The 23,276-nt window shown below is 38.4% G+C and overlaps 1 protein-coding gene across 1 annotated transcript in view; it reads left to right on the top strand.

Moving 5' to 3' along the window:
• The window catches only part of ATP13A5 (ATPase 13A5), a 106,598-nt gene that overhangs the window by 10,781 nt on the left and 72,541 nt on the right, over positions 1–23,276 (top strand). The window contains exons 3-8 of the mRNA XM_063107050.1: positions 3,269–3,442; positions 4,154–4,300; positions 4,520–4,590; positions 4,696–4,776; positions 15,375–15,444; positions 18,980–19,114. Coding sequence (XP_062963120.1) covers positions 3,269–3,442; positions 4,154–4,300; positions 4,520–4,590; positions 4,696–4,776; positions 15,375–15,444; positions 18,980–19,114 — 678 coding nt within the window. The remainder of the gene's footprint in view (positions 1–3,268; positions 3,443–4,153; positions 4,301–4,519; positions 4,591–4,695; positions 4,777–15,374; positions 15,445–18,979; positions 19,115–23,276) is intronic.

The following is a 23,276-nucleotide window of genomic DNA, read 5'->3' as shown; positions in this document are numbered from 1 at the left end:
AAAAATATTTCCTAATGTCCATTGTAATTTCTTATTTGACTTACATGTGTTTAGAAATATGTTGCTTAATTTCCAAAATATCTGGAGATTTTTATGTTATCATTCTGTAATTAATTTCTAGTTTAATTATAATGCCATCATACTTTATGTCTGAGAATACGATCAATTTAGGTAAATTTTTTGCATATTCTTGAAAAGAATTTGACTCCTGCAGTTGTTGGCTGTAATTTTTTGTATTTGTCAATTAGGTCATTTAGCTAATGGAGTTGTTCAAACGTTTTATATTCTTACTGGATTTTTTTGTCTGCTTGTTTTATCAGTGAAAGAGTAGTGTTAAAATCTGCAATGATGAGAGTAGATTTAAATTCTATCAATTTTGCTTTATAAATTTTGAAACTATGATTTTAGGGGCACAAAAATTTAAAATTATGTCTTCCTGTTGAATTGAACTTTTAGCTTATAAAATGTCCTTTTTCTCATAATATTTCTTTCCTCAAATATTTATAAAGAAATAGATTTTGTCTGATATTGCTATAGCTGTATTAGCTTCCTTTTGTTAGTGTTTACACGGTATATTTCATCCTTCTTTCCCCTTTTAATATATCAACTTCTTTATATTTAATGTGTATATCTTATAAACATCATATAGTGGGTCTTTTATTATTCAGACTAACAAACTTTGCTTTCAATCATAGCATCAAGGCCATTTAAATTTAATGTAATTACTGATGTAGTTGGGTTAAATTTCATAATGTTATTTATTTTCCATCTATTCTATTTGGTTTTTGTTTGTTTGTTTCTTTGTTCTTTTCTTATTTAACATTATATTCAGAGGGTCCTAGGTTTCTACATTGACATCTTTTCAAAAATTTTTTTCTCCTTTTTTGTTATTTTTAAAGTTTTTAAAAATTGAAACAATTGATTAAACATATTTATGGGGTACACAGTTGACTATCAGTACTTGTGTATGATATATGATAGGCAAATCAGGATAATTAGCTTATTCATCATTACAATACATAATCATTCTTTGTGCCCATTAACAAATTTCTCATTGACCCCCTTCCCCTCTCCATTTCCTTTTTCCACTTCTAGTAACCCCAGTTCTGTTCTCTCCCATTTTGTTTTTAATAGCTCTATCATAGCCCATTATTTTGATGGCTCACAACTTACTGAACCATTAGCTTTCACTTGGTTCTCCCAATAATTTTGCTATTACACATAATGCTGCTTGGAACATCTTACATACATCACTTTCTCTGTTATATATTATTTCATTAGAATATATTTCCAAGTGATGAATTACTAATTCAAAGGGTAGAAACATGTGTATAATTATTGGTACAATTTGTCACCTTACTTTTTTTTAGGGCATTATTCCAGTTCACAAGGTTATTAGCAGTATGTAGCTATAGTGATTTCATTGTAGTCTTGCTAGCATTTTGAGTTCCTTCTTTAATAAAAAAAAATTTGTAGAAGAGAACTGAAGGGGTACCAGCATTATGTTTGCCAATGACATTGCTGCGTGTAAATATACAGAAAAAGAAAACTTCATTTATGAATGAACTCATTGCTGCTACAAGCTGGACTAAAATTCTGAATTACTCTGCTTCTATTCTGCACACATATGGGGTTGCCAATGACCGCTCTTAAATAATTCTTAGTAAAAGAATGTACAGTGGATTTATGATACAATATGTGAACTGGCACATACATTTTATTTGGGTCTAACACAACTACAATTCACAAATAAAGCCAAAATAAGTTAATAGAATCAGAGGGAACAGAAGAAGAAAGGAGATCCAACTGAAAATATGTGTAAGAGCAGGGTGAAAGTATGTTTCTAGGTTACATTTAAACCTTCTTATGAATAACCTCAGAATAAATTAGCTGCATCACTAAACTTAATAAACAATTTTCCAGGTGGGTGATAGCGCTGAGGCTCAGTGAAAAGGAGCTCTTAAAATCGTAAGTTCTTTCCAGAGCACGTCTCGTTTGAGCATAACTCGCCCGCAAGGCACATATTTCCAACTGTTTTGTTGAGGAGTAACTTGGGATTTCCTAGAGGTGACATGATTTACCTAAGATCACACAGCTGACAATGAGCAGAGCAGGGCCTGAAACTTAGTCTTCGGTTTCTTAAGCCTTTCACCTTTCCACTATGTTTAAGGATGACTTTCAACAACTTTTATTAAAATCTTGATCGACCACAGAGTTATTAGAAAAAGTTAATGAAAAAGACCATATTGAAGATGAAAACTTTTCTAAAGAATTAAGCCAGGAAATTTGTTATAGCATGATCTAAACTGGCATAAAATTCAGGAGATTTCAACATGAAAAGTACTATAGAAATTCAGTAGGAACCTATTTTCTTGACGTTACAGGTCTGTGATCTGGACACAGGAGTTGAGAGTCAAGAAACAAACAATCAAACAAAACAACAACAGAACCTAAACTGATAGTATAGTAAAGATTTATAATTGGCATCCCTCAGGGTCTTCAAAATACACTAAAAATGTAGTTGTTAAAATTTAACAGTGTTGTAAAATTTCATTGTAGAGTTAGGAAACTAGAAATTGGCTTTAAATATAGAAATCTATCTTGAGAACTATTTTTCCCCCTAAAATCATATCTCAAGTTTTTATTCAGTTTATGACAAATGTTAACTAACCTACTAAAAGTACAAATATTTTAGCATGTTATTCTCAGAGTAAATAAATAGAAGCTGCCTTTTGGAAGCCTTTTATGTCCACAGATAATCCCTTAATTTATATCACCACACTGTTTTAGAAAACAGTATATTTATACATACTTTCAATCATTCTCAATGATGTTATTTATAAAACAAAGCTGAATGTGGATAAAGGTGGATATATGAGTGTAGATTATATCTATAATAATTTTATTGTTTTCCACCAATAAATTCATATTAACAAAATTTTAAATACCTTATATCTAAAGAAAATAAATCTGGTTCAAAACATGAAGTAGTTTATAAAAATCTGAGGTGAGTCTTATGAATATAAAGAAGCAAATAAGAGCTCCCTTCCTTGCTCCTCCTGTCCACTGTTTTAGTTCCAAATGCCAGAGTAGTAAAAGGAGTTTTTTATTACATCAGCTCACAGCTGCAAGCTGTCAACCTGATACAACCAGTTAAAACCAGATTTCTCCCAACCAACATCCATGCATCTAAAGTTTGTGTTTCTTGAAACAAAATATGTTTATGTAAAAAAAAGAAAAACAGAGTGATCTTTTATTTACTCTTTAGGAGGTATTTGGTTACCGTACCCAGAATCTACGGAGAGCCCTCTGCCTTGTGGCATCCGGGCTGACCTGTGGGGTCCTTCTGCTGGTGTTCAACTGGAGGCCCCAGTGGAGGGTGTGGGCCAACTGCGTCCCATGCCCCTTGCAAGAAGCAGACACTATTTTGCTGAGGACAACAGTACGTGCCCTTCTGTTACCTATTTCAAATGCCATGATCAAGTTGTCTATATTGCTTCGGTAACACACGAATGACTGGACAGCATTCCAGAAGGTAGATCTTCCTCTATTTGAAGAGTTTCCCTAGACAAAAATAGGAGATGGCAAACTATCTCTGCAATCTGCTTGCTGTCTCTCATTTTGACCCAGGAATGAAGTGCCCTTCTACCATGTCAGGTAATCAGCAGTGCTCTTAGCCTTTACATGAACAGCAGCTGTCAATGTTACAACTTTTAGAGACCGTAACACAGGAATGATCATTCAGGTTTTAAAAAATATGTATGTGGGAGGATATTGGACATTTTAAACATCTAGATGTCATTTAAAAATAGCTAGAAACTGTTTTCTGGACATAAAACTTTCTGCAAAGTATATCATTCTCTTTGTTCTCTAGCATAGTGGTTCTCAAATTTTAGTGCAAATCAGAATCGTTTGACGGGCTCATTGAGCCATATACTGTTGGTTCCACTTTCAGAGTTTCTGATTCAGTAGGTCTGGGGTGGGGCTGAGAGTTTGCATTTCCAGTAAGTTCCAAGATAATGCTGATGCTCTTGTTTAAGACAAATTTTGTCCCAGACTTTGGGAACTATTGACCTAGCAGTTGATAGGTACTTGTTTGAGCATCTTATTGAATAACACTTGAGAATTCCATGGGCTGGATTGTTTTTTCTAGGATGAATTTCAAAGATATATGAGGAAGAAGGTGCTTTGCCTCTACTTATCCACACTGAGGTTCCCTATAAGCAAGAACCCGGAAGAACCCCTGGTGGCTGACCACCACTCTGTCATAAACCAAGCTGTAATAAAGCCAGAATTAAAAGTAAGTGATTTTAAGAGTACAGTGTTATAGCATGTTTACAGAGAAAGAATACATGTTTATTGGATGAAAGTTCTGAATATCACACTCTTGGGCTGGGAATGACAGCTCTTTATCAAGGAAAGTGAGACCCACATAGGGACCTGCATTGACCAATTCTCCCCTCCTTTGATTGGCTTTATCTTGTGAATGACACCTGTTCTACCACCTTTGTAATTGTAGCTGCGATGCATCCAAGTGCAGAAAATCAGGTATGTTTGGAACAATTTGGAGATGCAGTTTCAAAAAGTTGGGTAAGTATGACTTTTTCTCATCATTACACCAAGATGTAGGGGAGGAATACTGATTTATCGAGTTCCGTGGACTGAAGTATCGTTTCTGTCCTGACCCCATCCTAGGTTGCTGGAAGACAGCAACTCCTGCCATGACATCCATCGTACATTTGGATTGGGTCTGACCAATGAAGAGCAAGAGCTCAGGTAGGATTTACAGAACTCCCTGAGAGTAAACTCTGCCAGCAGAATATAAAATATGAAATGCGTTGTCATCAGTGCATAGTGGCATAATGCCCCATCAATTTGATATAATCCTAGTTCATTTATTGGGATCAGATCAGAGAGGTATTCTAAATTGTTCTCCTCATAGGAAAACTTATTAAAAAGAAGACTAAAAGAGCAATGCAATCAAATAAAATTTGATCTTTTCTCTCAGGTTTGTAGGATGGCCTTCTCTATGTTATCTTTTTTATTCTTTCCTCAAAAAATCTTGAGTCATTCCATAAACATCAGCTTCTTAATCCTACAAATTCTCTGAGAGAAAAATAAGATTATGATTGCATTTTACTTATGAGTATGAATAAAGAGCCCTGGAAGTGAGGATTATATTTGTTTACTTAGTTGTGTTATTCACCACTGTATCTGCAGCACAAAGAGCAATGCCTGATTCATGATAGGAGCTCGATAGATATTTGTAGAATAAATGAATGCATCCATTTATTTACCAACTAAATGTCTCTCACTTGCCAGGCACTTCACAAAGAACTAGGGATTTAAAGATTAACACTTAATCATTGTCCCAGAGACATTCACTGACTAGTGAGAAATAGTGACAAAAATAGTGGCACAGTTGTGAGACTGGCACCTATAGATGCACGTAGACTAACTCACAGTGATATAGAGTCTCTACTTCCTTCAACTATTATTTGAAATGGTGAATTCTGGTGAGTTCAAAAGGAAACCATCACAAGCCATCCCCAGAATTTAAATAATCACCTTCATTTCTCACAGGAATATTTTCGGGGACATTACTTGTCTAACCTTCTTCGTATTCAGCCAGAAACACCAATTCTCAAACTAAGGAGCAATGTAGTACTTAAAATATAGGTTTTTGGGCTCCACCTCCATCATTCCAATAATTACTCAGGAGCATGGGGTACTTAGCAGAGAGGGAACTCTGCATTTTTAGCAAGCAGCTCCTATAATTCTTACACCAGGTAAGAATTCACACTTGGTTTAAGGCTTGATTTAGGGCATGTAAGAAATCCAGTTGGTAGACATAGATATACTCTGCCTGGAAACCATTTCCACAGGAAAGATTTCCCATCAGTGTAAATATCTCATTTTTGCCCCTATTTATCAAGTGCCAACCTTTAATAAACATCATATATAATTAAATTTAATCTGGTCCACGCAATAAAGAACTTGACAATCTAATAAGCAAGACAAAGAGTATAGTTTCCCATGTATGAAGAATAGAGGAGATAATCATCTTCTAAACATAGGCATATTTTATTTTATAGGTATGTCTGTTTAGAAGGTGAAAAGAGAGTGAGTAGAATGTGGGGCAATTTTTCTCCTCATTTTTTAGGGTAAGAATAAGGTATTTTTTAAAAAATTAAATATGTTTGATTGATTGAGTGGTATCAATTTCCTAAATTTCACTCATCATGAACTGATCTCAAATTTCCATCTTAGTACCTGCCCCAGACAGGCCCATAGTTGCTTAAGGTGGTTCTTTGTTTGTTTTGTTTTGGTAGCTGGCTGGTGTGGGGATCCAATCCCTTGACCTTGGTGTTACAACACTGCACTCTGACTGAGCCAACCAGCCAGCCGAGGTGGTACTTTTATCTCATGAAAGTGGGGCTCTATGGAGAAAACAATCCTAGCTGACCCCCATCTAGCCAAGTAGTCTTCCTACAGGACAATTTTTAAATTGAGCATCTCTTTACCTTCTTTTCACTCAGGCCACCCTCCTCCTGCACCCTGTGTTTAGGCTTCTGAAAATAGAGGCAACTTTCTTGCAGCAGATACGGTGTCTCCCCTGCCTCCCCCACCCAAACCTGGGGTTAACCCCAGACCCACCTTGCTGGTGACCTAGCTGTCTGGAAGAAAAAAAGCTTTGGTGGGTAGAGTTTGCTGGTGTCTACGATGGGAATCCTCCAACCATGGCCAATTCAAGCTACTCATGTGATATCAATGAATGGGAAGTTGGGAAGAGATGCTCACAGTCAGCCCAGTATGCTGCAGAGCCAAACTTAATTCCCAACATTTGTCACATCATTGAGAAAAAAGGCATACCTATCAGTACCAGAGGAAAGGAATCTAAGTGACAGGCAGCAAAAGAGGGTGGGTTTGCCATTGGCCTGCTGCAAGCTCGCAGAAGCTGTTCCATGAGAAGCCAGACACTAGAAGAGAGAGAAAGCTGCAAAAAGGAAGCAGGAAGGAGAGGGAGGTTGGGGCTGCTGTGAGACCCTACTCTCTTTTGGGTAGAGCAAAAAAGTCGGAAAGGAAATCACGCTTATTTACATACCATGACCTTTATCCCCTTTGAAAGTTCCACTCCTAGAAAGTAGCCCAATCACACCTATTCAGCCATCAGATCAGCTCTTCTGGAAGGAACAAGGAAGGGCTGTTTGGAGGAGAAGAGAGGGGCTTCACTTGGCAGCATTCAATTAGAAGTTAGTGAATTACTTAAAAATATGACAGATATATTTATGTACTTGATTTTTAAAAAAAGTGTAATGTATATGGTATTTAATAAAAATTAAACAAACTAAGATCAACACTCTTTTTAAAATAAATACAGAATTTTCAGACCCACAGTTTAAGGGGTCTGGGCCCATTAAAAATATAAAATCACTTAATTAATTCCAATGCTTATTTCAGAGCAAAGCCCCGTGGAGGCACCAGTAAGCCTAAGTCCTGAATCTCTCTGGTGAGGCCCTGTCTTAGTCCATTTCTGTTGCTTGTAACAAAACACACAAAGCTGGGTGATTTATAAAGAAAACAAAATTTATTGCTTACAGTTTCAAAGCCTCAAAAGTCCAAAGTCCAAGGAACACATCTGGTGAGGGGACTGTCCTGGTGGTGACTACAGCAATTCAGGCTATCACATGGTAAATATAGTGGAACAGAGAGAGCGGAGAGAGCAAAAGAGAGACAGACTCTCTGCTCTGTTCTTTTAAAGCCCTCAGAACCACGCCCCTGACCACCATTATTGATCCATTCACTACTGCATGGTCCTACAATCCAATCACCTCTTCGAGGCTACACCTTTCAATTACCATAATAGGATTTCCCACCCTCTTAATAGTCACAGTGTGGGCCAAGTTTCTCATACATAAAACTCGGGGGACACAATTCAAGTGTCAGTGAGTTTTGGGGGAACATAATTCAATCCACTACAGGCCCTGTCCTGTATTTCTCTGTACCCCACCTCCACTCCCAATACCCTCCTGCGCCTTTCCCTTCCAGAGCTTGGGAACTCTCAGGCTTCTTCCCCCAAAAAACTGACTAGAAGCACCTCATTAGCTCACACAGAAGCTAATGAAATTCTGTAAGAGCCCAACTCTTCCTGAGGGTATCTGGAAACACAAGATTTAGACAATGAAAGAAATGGACAGGTCACAGATGAAGATTAATGTGAAAAACTAGCATGACTTTTATGTCATTTGTAAAATGGAGCTACTTTGTATAAATGCTCTGTTAAAGTACATAATCAGGTTCAAGCATTGCTAAAATAGAGATTTCCACCCAGAAAGCAATTTCTCAAGACATACCAATCTTGTTATTATTATTATTTTATGGGAGGGCTCTAAGACTAATCTACTTGTTATGCTATACAACCATATCCAAATTCCAGAAGTTGGATGCCATATTTTATGTGAATATCTTTAGATCACACTCCCTTTACAAAGCAGGAGTGTCAGGAAGGTGAGGGATTGGCTAGCAGAACCACCTGGGAACTTTCTCAAGCTCTACATGTCTGCTCCCTAAAAATTCCAAAGTCCCTAGAAGTGGGTCATGCCAGAATCTCCTGGCTTGACATTGACTGTTGGGAAAACTATAGGTATTTCTCCCTGCCAGAGACTCTATTGGAGGCTTATTGAATGGAAGCAATGAGCAAAAAGCAGGGAGGTCCTGTGTAGTTTGAAAAAGCTCGCCAGGAATTCTGAGATGCTCCTCCTTCCGTCCTCCTTGAGGACTCCCACTCTAGTCTTCACCACCTCTTAGAGCCAAAAGTCCCTACCATACTGGTGATAAATTGATAAATAAATGTGTGAATGAACAAATAAGCACATTTAAAAGGGCCTTAAAAAGTAGTTCTAGTCATTTACTTTGGCTTTTCAGAAATATGTTGTAGAGCTGGGGCTCCTGTCAGAATCCTGTTGACATAGTCAATTGCAGAGCTACTTATTCTGTTCATGATGCCAATTGCAAAGTTACTGGACCACTCCAGTTGTCGGGCTCTTTTACCTGCCAGTAATCCTGCACCAACTGGGCCAATTGTTGAGCTAGGGCTGGGTCTGGAGCTCACAGACTCCTCAAACCCGTTGTTGAGACTGGGTCACAAACTCTAAACACACCAGGCTGGGTCACCAGACCTTCCACATGCAGGTCTATGAGCTAGGTAATCAGCAAACAGGTCCTTGGAAGCCATAAGTTGGTTGGAAATGCATGGCCGCATGCGTTGCTGTGGTGGCTGCACAAGGCAGTAAAACTCCAGCGAAGGTGGTGGCGCTGCACAGGCGCACTAACTCCACCCACACACAAGCTATTCACAGCAAATGCTAGGCAAGATTCTGAACATCTGAGAAGCCCTGACCATTTTCCTATATTTTCTCAACAATCCACCCCTGCAGGGTCCCCCGCCATACAATCTACACATTCAGAATCTTCCACAATATTCCCTTAGTGAGGATAAATTACCCTTTCATTCACACATTACACATTCCATCCCAGTTCCAAAAGTCTTTAGCTTGTTGCAGCACCAACTCAAAAGTCCAAAGTCCAAAGTCTCATCTGAGACCAAAGGCAAAACTCCTTTCAGCCGTGAACCTGTAAAGAGTCAAAAACGAGTTTATCTACTTCCAAGATACAGTAGGACAGACATTGGGTACACATTCCCATTCCAGAAGGGAGGAATAGAAAGGAAAAACAGTCCCCAGACAAATCCAAAACCCAAACAGGGCAAACGTTAAGCACACTGGGGCATCTGGATCCCCAAAGCATTGGGCAACCTTGCTCCTACAACTCCACCAAGTGCAGGTCATTGAGCAGCCTGGTGCCTATGGCTTTTCCAAGCTGGCACTACACATTGCCGACAGCCCCACAGTTCTGGGCTCCTGGTGGCAGTCCTGCCATCCTGTCTCCACTAGACATTTCCTCAGCGGGGGTTCTCTGTGGGGGCTCTGACTCCACTTTTCTGCTCCACAGTGCTCCATAGATGACCTCCACAGCAGCCCCACCCCTGCAGCAGGTCTCTGCCTGAATCCCCCAGCTTTTTTCATATGTCTTCCCAAATCTAGGTAGAGGCTGCCATGCCTCCACTGCTCTCACATACTGCTGGCCTGCAAACTTAACACAACGTGAACTCCACCAAGGTTTTCGGCTTTTTTTCTTTGGAGGTGCTGAAGCAGGATTACTCTAGCCAGGGTGGCTGGGATGCAGAGAGCAGTTTGCCAAGGGCAATGACACCTTAGGTCTGTCCTCTGGGACAACTCAGACCTTCTAGGGTGGGAGGGGCACTCTCCTAAACTCAAACACCCTCAGGGCATGTAATGGGTGGGGCACCCTTCCAGACTTCTCAAATGCCTTTAGGTCATTTTCCCCATCATCCTGGTTTTTAGCATCTGGCTGCCTCACACCAAGCTAATGTCTTTAGCAAACAGTTTATCTGCTTCACCCTTGCATTTTTTTCCTGCTCTCTGCTTCTCTACTGTATGGCCAGGCTGCAAATTTTCCAAATCTTTACACTCTGCTTCCCTTTTACATTCTGGCTTTCGAAATACTTCAGTCAGCTCAGCTTACACCAGCTATTCACTCAGTCTCAGGCAGGTTTCTGCAGCATTCACTCACACAGTTCAAACCACTGCATTTGCCCAGTCCATCAAGGAGTGGCTGCCCTGCCCCTGTGCATATCTGCGGCTCTCCTATAACTGCTGCCAACAAGACAGGCACGTAGTAATGGAGACTAACTTTTCCACCTTTTCACCAGGTGAAAACATAATTGAAATTCTGCAGGGGCACCCGTCCTTGGGTCTGCCCATCTGCATGTGGCACTCTTTTCTGGTGTTTATATGGCACCCATCCGGCAATCGGGTTTAAGTGGCACCCTTCATGCCTTTTGCCTTCAGACAAAAGCAACATGCATTTACGATATTGTCTCTAAAGCACATTACTCCATCCACCCCTAGATCTCATAGTTGCAGTAGCAAGGGGTTCTCCCTCTTTCTGCTGCTTTACTGTCTCATTTTCTCCTGCACAACAGGTCATGCCTGGAGATGCATGGTTTTGCCCAACTCACCACTGGGTTGGTCATCTTCCCTGGTGTGAGAGACAGGAGTGGCCGGTCACTGCACGTCATCCTCCAGGACATTTATCTGTGCTTCCAACAACTCTGCTTTCTGCCACAAATCTCGATCAGTTCACAGCATAGTGATCAGCAGCCAGGCTCCAGTCAGCAGAAAAATGGCCACTGGGTGCCACATGCTCAAGGATAGCCACATTTCCTCCCCCACCCCAAAGTGCCTGGTCTGTGCTGCCTTGCAATACAGTTAGCAGCAACCAGATCCCGGTCAACAGGAAGATGGCCATAGAGCAGAGCATATTCACAAGTAGCCACATTTCCTCCATATTCCAAGGGCTTTAGGCTCCTGTACCTGCTCAGAATCCTGTCATAGAATATGCCAATTATAGAGATACAGCTAATGTCAGAATCCTGCTGACCATGCCAGTTGTAGAGCTGGGGCTCTTGTCAGAATCCTGTTGACATAGCCAATTGCAGAGCTACTTATCCTGTTTGTGATGCCAATTTTAAAGCTACTCAACCACACCAGTTTTCGAGCTCTTTTACCTGCTGGTAATCCTGCATTGACTGGACTAATTGTCAAGCTAGGGCTGGGTCTAGAGCTCACAGACTCCTCAAGCCCATTGTTGAGACTGGGTCATAAACTCTAAACATGCCAGGCTGGGTTACTAGACCCTCCACACACAGGTCTATGAGCTAGCTAACTGGCAAACAGGTCCTTGGAAGTTGTAGGTTGGAAAGGCATGGCCACATGTGTGGCGGCAGCTGCCCAAGGCAGTAAAACTCCAGCCATGGTGGTGGTGCTGTGCAGGCACACTAACTCCACCAAACAGGAGCACTGAAAAGCATCAGGTGCTTGGCTTGCATTCTAAATGGGCTTTTCACACCTTGTGCTGCCTTAGTTGTGTAAACTGGGTTTTCAGCCTTGTCAGGGGAGAGTATTCTAGACTTGGATCACAAATGTTGCTTTGCCTCACATGGATTCATCACCTCTCTTCCCGTGGGTGATGGAGCTACAAAAAGGATTTCTCAAAGCCTACCTATTTCTTCTGAGCAGTGAGAGATGCTGAAGGGGGTTAATTTCCTGGAACCTCAAGGGAAAGGCATTCCTTCCTTTGGGAAATTAACCATAAACTGGGGTTCTTGCCCCGCATTTATTCTCCAGACCAAGAAGTTACAGAAAAAGAACATAGGTGGTGTTACATCTAAGTATAGGTGAACATCAGTGAAATAAGCAAAGTGACATTCCATAATGCAATTTGCAAACAGTTAACTCAATCCACCAACAAAAACTTGTTCTTAGCAAACATTGTCCTTCCCCACAGCAACCTCCCTAGTATTTCACATATCAATCAAGTAACTTGTCTGTCCTTGAGCCAGCAACCTGTGTCCTTGTGCCACAACTCTCTATCCACATCAGAGACCCTAGCCTGAGGAAAGTTTCTTGTCTTTTGCAAGGTTAACATTTCTATATGTAATTTTGAAAGGTTAGGCTAAGCCTGAGACCACAGGGCCTCGGAAAATAGGCCCTGTGAAATACATTTGCTCCATAAATGCTGGTATACTCCACAACAAAGATCCTCATTAACTAATTCCTAAATATTAGCTAATATCAGGAAAAGAATCCTGAGTACCAGAATGGCTTGAATTATGAGCTCTTCCCAGTGTGAGGGTTACGGACTTGTGAAGTTAAACAGCTATTTGCTCTCTGCTTCCCAACATTCGTGAACCTCAATGTCTTCATGGCATGGAGTCAAAATACCTTGCTTTGAGTCCTCTCTGTCCCCTGTAAGCAATAATTGTACTTGGGAAAGTGTGGCTTAGAAGTCAGATGATCTTGGGCTCAGCTCTCTGTTATAGCTTAGTGAGATCAAAGCTCCCTCGTGCAGAATGTCTTGCTGAGGCCGAGTTGTGAAGAGGAGCCAGAGAGTCCATGGTATGAAGCCTAGCTCTGCCATTTTCTAGCTCTGAGAACCTGGGAAATTTAGTTTATCTGAACTTCAGTTTTTTTGTTTTGTTTTGTTTTTTTTACAATATGTGATAATGTGAAATCTCATAGGATTAATGTGATGATAAAAGGAGCTAATGGTGTAAAAGGCTAAGTGCAGTTTCTGACCCTATCATCTCTGCTAAAAAATTATATTGTCATTAAAATTAGATGTGTATACCCTTGTATAAACACCTACACTGAATGGTTCTTCCCACTGGCAAAACAGGGATATTAGCTTTTACCTTTGGACTATGGTGAGGATCAAATGACTCTTTTGTAAGAACTCTGTAAAATATACAAATACAAGGGCTTCTTATTGTAATGTACATATGTATTACATCTTGTATATAGTGTACACATTTATAAGACATTAGCCATGAAACCATACAAGGGGACTTCAAAAAGTTTGTGGAAAAATGGAATTAAAATATAAAAATTAAAAAAATATAAACTTTATTTCTCATCATAAACGAAGCTCAAGCTCAGACACTTTTGTAAGTGATGATACCAGCCATATAGTGAATCCTTGAAGAACTGAGGGTCCTAGGAATTTAACCATATCAATGCAGTTTTTTTTTTTTTTAACATTTTAACTGAAGAAAAATGAGTGTCCTTTAAAGGCTTTTTAAGATTAGGTAACAAAAAGAAGTCGGAGGGAGCCAAATCAGGATTGTAGGTAAATGCCTAATGATTTCCCATCGAAACTCTTGCAAAATTGTCCTTGTTTGATGGCAGGAATGAGCAGGAACATTGTTGTGGTGGAGAAGACTCCCTGTTGAAGTTTTTCCAGGCATTTTTCTGTTGAGCTTTGGCTAAGTTCCTCCAAACGCTCTCATAATAAGCAGATGTTATCATTCCTTGGCCCTGTAGAAAGTCAGCAAGTAAAATCCCTTGAATATCCCAAAAAACTATTGCCACGAACTTTGCTCTTGACCAGTCCACATGTGCTCCAAGTGGACCACTTCTACTTCTTGGTAGCCACTGTTTCAATTGTGTGTTGTCTTCAGGATCACACTGGTAAAACTGTGTTTCATTTTCTGTTAAAAAATGCTTCAGGGTCTTGATCCCACTTGTTTAAAATTTCCATTTGACTACACTGTGTAACGTTGAACGTACTAATTATCCTGATTTGAGCATCACATAATGCACAGAAGTATCAATATTAAACACTGTACCCCACAGATATGTATAATCAATTATGTTTCAATAATAAATAAATAAATAAAATTTCCATGGAAAGCTCTGCTCTTGTCTGCAGCTGATCTGGGTGCAACAGTTTTGGCACCCGTTGAGCAGAAATTTTGCTCAACTGAAATTGTTCAGTCAGAATTGTATAAATTGAGCCAACCGAGATGTCTGGTGTTGGCTATTGTTTCTGCTGTTAATCATTAGTCCTCTTCAAGTAGGGCACAAACCAGTTAAATTTTTTCCTCACAAATTGATGTGGGTGGTCTGCCACTGTGGGCTTCATCATCAACGTCAACTTTTCTTAAACGCGTTAGCCATTTGTAAATGGCTGATTTCTTCGAGGCCTTGTCTCCATACACTTTTCATAAAGCACCCATGACTTCTCCATTTTTCCACCCAAGCTTCACCACGGATGTTTATTCTTGCTTTAATTTTAGCAAAATTCATGTTGCTCTGATGGGGGCTCCTTTCAAATTGATGACTTATTCTTCTTAGTGCCTTAATCTTGATCTCGTTCAGACTTGTAACAAATTAGTATGATTTTATTTTTGTTCCAAAAAATTTTGAAATACATGCATAGTTTCTTTCATAATATGCATTTTCCATGAACTTTTTGAAAACTCCTCACATATCTTCTTCCAGTTTATTTGCTCATTCATTCATGTATTTATTCAATTCATATGCTAAAGGCCTGCCCTAGGTGCTGGAGATACCAAGGTAAGGTAGACATGATCTCTAACGCAATCTAGAATTCCTGGAAAGCCACATCTATGTCTTTTTAGCCACTCTTAGAATATAATCAAATTATTTTGAAAATAACTCAAAATGCCTTTCCAACTTCATTTGACTTCTTGAGTTGTACTATACTTGATATTTGTTAATCAGAAAAACAATTTTGTCCATCATGTACTGACTTTTATTTTAAAAATATATTAGTAGTTTAGAATTATGTTTCAAAAGTACTTGTACATTATTTTTTTAATTAAAGCCACAAAATCTCTGAAGAAGAGAAGTGACTTAGCTTAGTTCGGCATGTACTGACTTATCACTGAGTTGTAGATATGACACTAATGGACGATCAATCTCCTACAGAAGATTAGTGTGTGGGCCCAATGCCATTGAAGTTGAAATCCAACCCATATGGAAGCTGCTTGTTACACAGGTAACTAACTGTTTTGTTTTGTTTTGTTTTTCTGAAAAAAAAATATCTGTCACTTAATTCTTACTTCCTAGCACTCAGGGGAATAGTAAGCAATACATGAATATTTTGATGTGAATGAAATCTGTGTTTCATGCAACTTCTTTTTGTTACTATACTCTTGAATTTAGTCTATACTTTTTCCTGTCTATTGAGGTTTTCTTTACTTTTTTTCCTTTAATTTATACATATATATACATGTATATATTTCCCTCCAGGACGTCTAACTAATTCTTTGAATAACCACTAATTTTAAGTTCAAATTCACGTTAAAGGTCTTTCCAGTGTGAGAAACATATTCCTGTTTTATATTCTCCTGTTTTTATTGTTTCTTAAGTTTTTGATGGTGGCTGTGGTGGTGGTGATGATGATGGGGTATCTTAGTCATCTTGAGCTGCTATAACAAAAGATCACAGATGCGGTAGCTTAAACAACAAACATTTATTTCTCAAAGTTTTGGAGGCCAGGATGTCCCAAGATCAAGGTCCCTGCATATTGGGTTCCAGGTGAGGGCCTGCTTCCTGGTTTGCTGACCACCACCTTCTCACTGTATCTTCACATGGTGACAAGAGAGCTCTGGTCTTTCCTCTTCTTATAAGGACACTAATCTCATTACAGGGACCCCATCCTCGGGACCTCATCTAAAGCTAATTACCTCCCAAATGCCCCACCTCCAAATACCATCACATTGGGAGTTAGGCCTTCAATATATGAATGGGGGGGGGGATACAATATTAAATTCATACCATGGGGCAATGTTATTATTTCTATTATTTCTGAGGATTTGAAACAAAATTATTTTGGTCTTTCTCAAATTTCTTTATGATTTTCATTTTCTTGAGAGCGATTCTCCCTTAGTGGTTTTTTTTGGTTTGTTTGCTTTTTGTTTTTTAGAACAATATTTTTCTTGTGTGCTTTGAAGTTACTGTTGTTTTTCTGTAAGCTCACCTTAAGTGGGATAATTTTTTCCCCTCCATTTTTCCTTTCTCCTGGTGCTTCCTGTCTGTTTTTGATGGCTCTGTGCTTGCTGCCAGCTGGTTCCTATGGGGTCCTGGGTTTGGAACCAGGCCTATATTGGAGGTTTGGTGCTTGTTCCTTAGAGATTTGTCAGGTGCAGGCCCTGAGCCAGCGTGGGGCTCGGTCCAGTTCACAGTTGTACTGTAGACTCTGTTCTCTCCCATTCCACTCTTGACTGGTGAACCCTCACTGGTTGTGACTTTTCTCAGCCTCTACTCTGGGACCGGAATCCCACCGCCACCCCTGTTTTTATCCATAAGCCTAGTTCCTATCCCCTGCCATTTCTTTCTGTCTCTAGTTTCCCAGAATTGAGCTCCTACCTGCTGCTGTCGGTCCTTGCCTGGAATCCACTAGGCTGATGGTATTAGTCCCCACTCAGTGCTGCATTTTCTAGGGTATCTCTCACCCATAATGATGGTCATTTTGTTTCTGAGCATAGCTGTATCTTTAAAAAAAACTAATATATTTTATGTGTATATCACTATTTATATTTTAATATTAATATTCTGAGCATGGCTGTATCTTTAAAAATTTTTTTAATATTAAAATAATTCATCTACCATTGTTTTCTATCTGGGGCAGGAAACAGGCTCCTTTTTCAGCTTTATTTTTTAGAGCAATTTTAGGTTCACAGCAAAATACAGCAGAAGGTACAGAGATTTCCTACAAACCCACTTCCCCTACATATCTATAGACTCCTCAACTATCAAAAACTAGCAGGCTTGGGCCGAGCCCATGGCGCACTTGGGAGAGTGCGGCGCTGGGAGCGCAGCAACGCTCCTGCCGCGGGTTCGGATCCTATATAGGACTGGCTGGTGCACTCACTGGCTGAGTGCCGGTCACGAAAAAGACAAAAAAAAAAAAAAAAAAAAAAAAACCTAGCAGGCTTTTTAACTTCTTACTTATGTACATTTTCAAATTGGCAAAGATTCTCACGGGTGTCAACTTTATTTATTTTGAAAGGAGTACTAGTATTTTCTAGCACCCATTTACTAGGCTTTTAGTAGGAAAACAGTAACTAAAACTACTTCTTCACATTTGCATTCAAAGGAATATTGAATAAGGGAGCAAAATTAATTATGATGGTGTTATTTCTTCTACAAGATGTATTTAACCAAACTTCTACTAGATTTATGTAAACTCAAAATCATATTAGCCTTAGTGCATAATCCACAATTAGAACATTTTATAGCAGGCAAACAAAAGAGTTGTAATTTATAAGAAAAGCACTTGGGGTGAAAATAATAAGAAAAATTAAGGAATAAAATCTTTTTGAATATATAAAATATATCCAAAGGTTTAAGAAACCCTTAAGATACAGCCTATTAACTTATTAATCAGATATCAGTTCATTTTTAGGACTGAAGTAGAATTTAATATATTAGGTAATTATAGAGAGTAGAGGTTTTAGCCAATATTTTATCTCATTCATAATGACCATAAGGGGCACTTTTTCAAGAAAAGGATCTTTGCTTTGCTCTGATGGGTTCTTTAATTCACACTGTGCGTTCATATCATGTGACCTTTACCTTCTCAGACTTGCTCTCCTTGCTATAATTATTACTAGTAGAGCCATCAGGAGCAAAATAGGAAAAATTGAAGGAATAAAGAAAGTTGAAGGTATTATCAAGAGATCAAAATCATACCTGCCTGCAGAACAAAGTCACAGACTTTGGGGCTGGTTATATCTTCTGCCCATGAGTTGTTCTGTAGCCTTGGTAAGGTGTTTCTCTTCAGGGTCCCTTCTTGTTCCAGGGAAGGGCCATTAGACTGACTCTCAGTGGATCTTGCTAAGACCTGTGACATAAAGAATATGTTATTTTTAAGTGAACTGAATAAAAGTAAGATCTTTCATTTTCATTGCACAGTTTGACTAAATCTGCAGCATGTGATTATGTGAAAAATGAACCTGCAATAAAACTGTTCAAAATTGAAGTTTGTTTTTAAAAAAGACTGAATTGTTTTTCTCCTCCACATGGGTAAATTGGTTTAAGAAAGTAAACTGTTGGATTTTGTTATTGGTAAAATATATTTGAAAATTCAAAATAGGTAAGAATTATCAATTTACCATCAAGCCTCTGGGTGCTTAAAATAATTCTGCTTCCACTGTATCACGTTCTGTGTGCTTGGTATTATCTCTACCCAAATTTATGGAGTTCACTTTTTTTTTTTTTTTTTTTTAAAGATGACTGGTAAGGGAATCTTAACCCTTGACTTGGTGTTAGCACCACGCTTTCCCAAGTGAGCTAACCGGCCATCCCTATATGGGATCCGAACCCATGGCCTTGGTATTATCAGCACCACACTCTCCCAAGTGAGCCACAGGCCAGCCCTAAATTTATGGAGTTCTAAGTGAATTGTTAAATGTTAAAGATTATTGCATGTTGTAAAAAATGGAAAAAAGTTCTATAAATAAATAATATTATCTCAACTGCTACTAAGGTCCATGCAAGTGATCCAAATGATATTTTTGTACCTGCAGGTTTTAAATCCATTCTATGTGTTCCAAGCCTTCACCCTCACCTTGTGGCTGTCTCAAGGTTATATAGAATACTCTGTAGCCATCATTATTTTGTCCATCATCTCCATTGTCTTAAGTGTGTATGATTTGCGAAAGGTAAGAGCTGAAATCACAATTGGATTCTATTTAGCTTTTGTTAAAGAAGCAAAGTCTATGGCATTTCCACAGAGTAAGGAGTTGCTTTGTCAAACATAAGTCATAACCAGGCAGAAAACAAGGGCTTACCACATGTGGAATCTCAGGTGAAGGGTTTAAAAATTGCCAAGTAGATTTAACAGTCTTTGTGAACTGGTTATCAACTAAAGGCTTCATCGAATTCTGTGTTTAGGAGTCTGAGGCTGTGTGTGAGTATAGTGGGAAAGAATGCTGTAGTGGATTAGTAATGTCAGCCATAGTTTTAGGGAAATAAACCTCATAGATGGAGTGCTAGAATCTCAGCTATGCATATTAATCAAAACATCATGCCCCTAAGAATGTTTCCACATATTTCTTCTGACTTAAATACTATATTTGTTCTATACATTTCTCATCTAAATGTTTATGACTAATTTTAGCATCTCTTAAAATTCCTTCATAATGTCTATTTCTTCATTTGGAATTCGAATATACCTTTCTTTGGAGGAAACTCAAAGAAATACAGAAATTCCTGTGCAGGAGTTAGGGGAATGGTTGTAGAAAAAAATTAGGTTTAATTCTACACCCTATCGGGCAATGTTTCAGACAAAAAAAAAAAACCAAAAAACTACTTGAGATTCTTGAGCTTCTGACCAATTAAATCAAAATGTTCAGGGTAATAACAAATATCTTCATTTTCCAATAATTTGATAACAGGTGATTGTTACGCATTCTGAAGGCTTAAGAACTATTGTTATGTATTGTTATATCCACTGAAGGATAAATTCAAACACCAAGATCACAAATAATTGTATTTATTTATTTACTTATGTCATCATCATCAGCTGGATGTAGTTTTTCACTCTTTTTATTCTAGTAGGTGCACATTTATATATAAGTTTATATGAAGATTTGTGTATTTATTAATTTTTAAAATTAAAATAGGATCTTACTATGTACGTTAATCTGGAACTTTTCTTTTTCACTTTAGCATATATATAATGGCAACTCAGCAAGTAAATAAATAATACTAAATCATGTCTAAAAATAATGGTATGATAGTCCATGGTATATCATAATTTATTCAACCATTTCTGTTATTTATGGAAAATAAGGTTATTTCCTCCTAAGTTTTGCCACCACAAATAATGTTGAGTTAAACATAACGACAGTATAGGCCTGTTCTTACATAGTAGTGTTTGCATTTTTCTTTAGCATGGCAACTAAAAGGTAGGTTGCTGAATCAAATGATATGTATATTTTGAATTTTAATAGGTGCTGCTATATTATTTTACCTAATTGAAATAATTTCTTCTATCAGCAACATACAAGAGTATCCATTTTCTCAGATCCTCCAGCATTTGATGTTATATTTTGATATTTAAAATTTTTCAGTCTGTCTTTAAAAATTGTCTCATTGATATTTTAATTAATATTTCCTTGATTATTAGTGAGAGTAAACACATTTCTCTTTGTCTAATAGAGGTTTGCATTTTTGAATATTAATGACCTCTTTATATCTGTCATATATGCAAAAAGTTTTATTTTGTATTCTATCTTTTTTCTTTTCACCTTGCCATTTGCCATACATTAAAAAATATGTAGTCAAATATCTTTCTCTTTTCCTTTTTGGTTTCTGGGTTTCCTGTTTTGCTTATGAAGGTACCTTCTTCTAAAGTTAGGTAGTCCCTGTTATTTCTCTTTGTAATTTGCTTAATATTTATCTTAAAATCTTTAATGGAATTTAAACGTTCAGATTCTGCATCTTTACAGAATCCCTAAATTCTTTTGTTCAAAACAGTGACTAATATGGGACTTCAGACTTAACTGCAGTATTGCAAAAGATTTCTTTAAAAAGAAGAAAAGGAATTAAAAGACAAACACTAATCCCGTTAGCAGCTAGTATTTGTTAATAAAAGCTTACCTGATCCAACCTGTGAGGCATCTAGTAACACTACACACAATGGACCAGTTTCCAAAAACTATTTCTTTGTAGTTTAAATCAAAAGTCTTCAACAATCAATATCTGTTTAGTACTTTACAGTTTACAATAGGCCCCACACACGTAATGTATGTGTTTGCATGGGGCTTAGCAAATTGTAAACTGAAACACATGATTGTTGTATCTTCCTACCACCTCAGAGGGAGGGACAGAGGCAAGCAGGGAGGTGAAGTGACTTGCTCCCACTCACCTGGTAACAGCTGCCGCAGACCTTAGCCTCAGGTTACCAGATTCCACATCAAGTACTACACACTGTCCCATTGAGCAGGATCTGAAAGTGACACATGAATTTCCTTGCAATAGTGGGATTCGGAAAAGGGGGCTTGGCAGGAATAAAAGAAGCAGCATCTACTGCCACCTCCAAATAATTCTATTGAGCTACATTAAAGTTTGTCATTTCACTGAATTAAGGAGCTAGCTAAACAAATACAAGCTTTTAAAAATTGTAAGAGGGGGGGTGTTTGCAAGAGTGGTATAAGCTATTCTCCTGAATTTACTCTAGCTCCAAATCATGCCGCACAGAGAGAGCTTACTTACCTAAGCCAAGAAACAAACACTCCTGCTGCCATCCTTTTCTAACAACTTTGGGGCAGTAATAAGGCAAAGCTTAGCACTCCCCTGTATTTACACTGAACTGTATTTGCATACCCCATTGTGAGCTGCAGGGGCAGCTGCTGTAAATAGCACTGAGAGTATCTGGCCCACAGTGCTTTGCCTTCAGTCATGATTGAACAGGGCTCCAGGCACCTGAGTTAATGCCCTCATCATTCATCTCTGGAGGAAATCCAGGCACAGCAAACCACAAGGACACATAGCGGCAGATGCCAAATAATAATAATATGCAATTTAGTCTCAGAAACTGATCCTGGTCTCACTGAACAGTGACTGGAGAGACCAGAGGGGACCTAATGAAAATCAGGCAATAAGCTTTGTAGTCACAGCAAGCAGTGCAGCCTTTGCCTTCTCCTAGCTGGCTAGTTGTCATAGAAACCTGTGTTTGTAGAGTCTCTAAGTACATTAACTCAAAGAGGATGCTTGATTATCCTACCCCGGTGTTGTTGGGAGAAGTAGAATAATTCAGCTCTATTAAATACCTACTTGTCAAGAGCCTACTAAGCAATAGACTCTGGGAATATACAGATGAATAAGTGACAAGACAACAGATGGCTGTAATGGAATGTGATCAGTGCACTCACACAGGTGGAAACACAGAGAGCAGAACAGTGAAATTCTTCCTGGGCATGATGGGGACTTATAGAGTAGATGTGACATTTGAGCAGGGCTTTATGTGAAGGACTAGAAAGAGTTTGCTAGTGGGGTGAGCATTCTAGGGAATAGCTTAGGCGAAGACATGGAACATGGCAGGTTACACAAAACACTAAGTCTGCTAAACAAATCCAGCTTTATAGCCTAATGAGTTTTGAGAATTATAGTCAAGTATTATTGACTCATACTTCACCACTTCCAAATGTGTTGATTATTATCCACTTAAGCTAGGCTGAAATTATCATGGCATTGACTAAAAGAGTTTCTTAAGCAGGAAAATAACTTAAATTTAGAAGAAAGGGTGTTTATCTTCTTAAAGGAAAAAATAAAGTTGTTTTGAAGCACTACAAGGACATATTCATCAACAGAAGAGGCTTTAGAGTCAGATGAAGCTGGGTTTGTCAATCTTAGTACTTAGTGAGTAAATGATTGTGGGCCAGTTACTTTTAACATTTTCAGTCCTGGCTTTTTGGGTTTTGTTTTCTATATGTAGGTTGAAGACAACATTTTCTTCATAGAATTATTTTGAGGATTAAAACAAAATCAAACAATGTATTCCAATTGCCTACAAAAGTACCTGGTACATAGTAGCTGCTTAATGTTTTAAATAGTTTTTAAAAAATAATAATTTGATTCATTTGTATACTTTGTAGTATTTCTTCTATGAAGACTTGCAGGTTTTGGATAAATCTCTGACATGCAAAGTAAATCACTATCATACCATTTTAGTGCTGGAAAGGGAACTTAAAAATGATCAAATTCAATGTCATCTGTTTGCAGAGGACACCACTAACTTGTAACATGAAATTTCTTAAGGACAGTACATGGCTGGTTAGTGGATAAGCCTGACCTACAAGTCAGGACTCCTGACTGATT

Source organism: Cynocephalus volans, chromosome 1, assembly GCF_027409185.1.
Source record: "Cynocephalus volans isolate mCynVol1 chromosome 1, mCynVol1.pri, whole genome shotgun sequence".
Lineage (NCBI taxonomy): Eukaryota > Metazoa > Chordata > Mammalia > Dermoptera > Cynocephalidae > Cynocephalus > Cynocephalus volans.
This window is presented reverse-complemented; position numbering and strand designations above follow the sequence as displayed.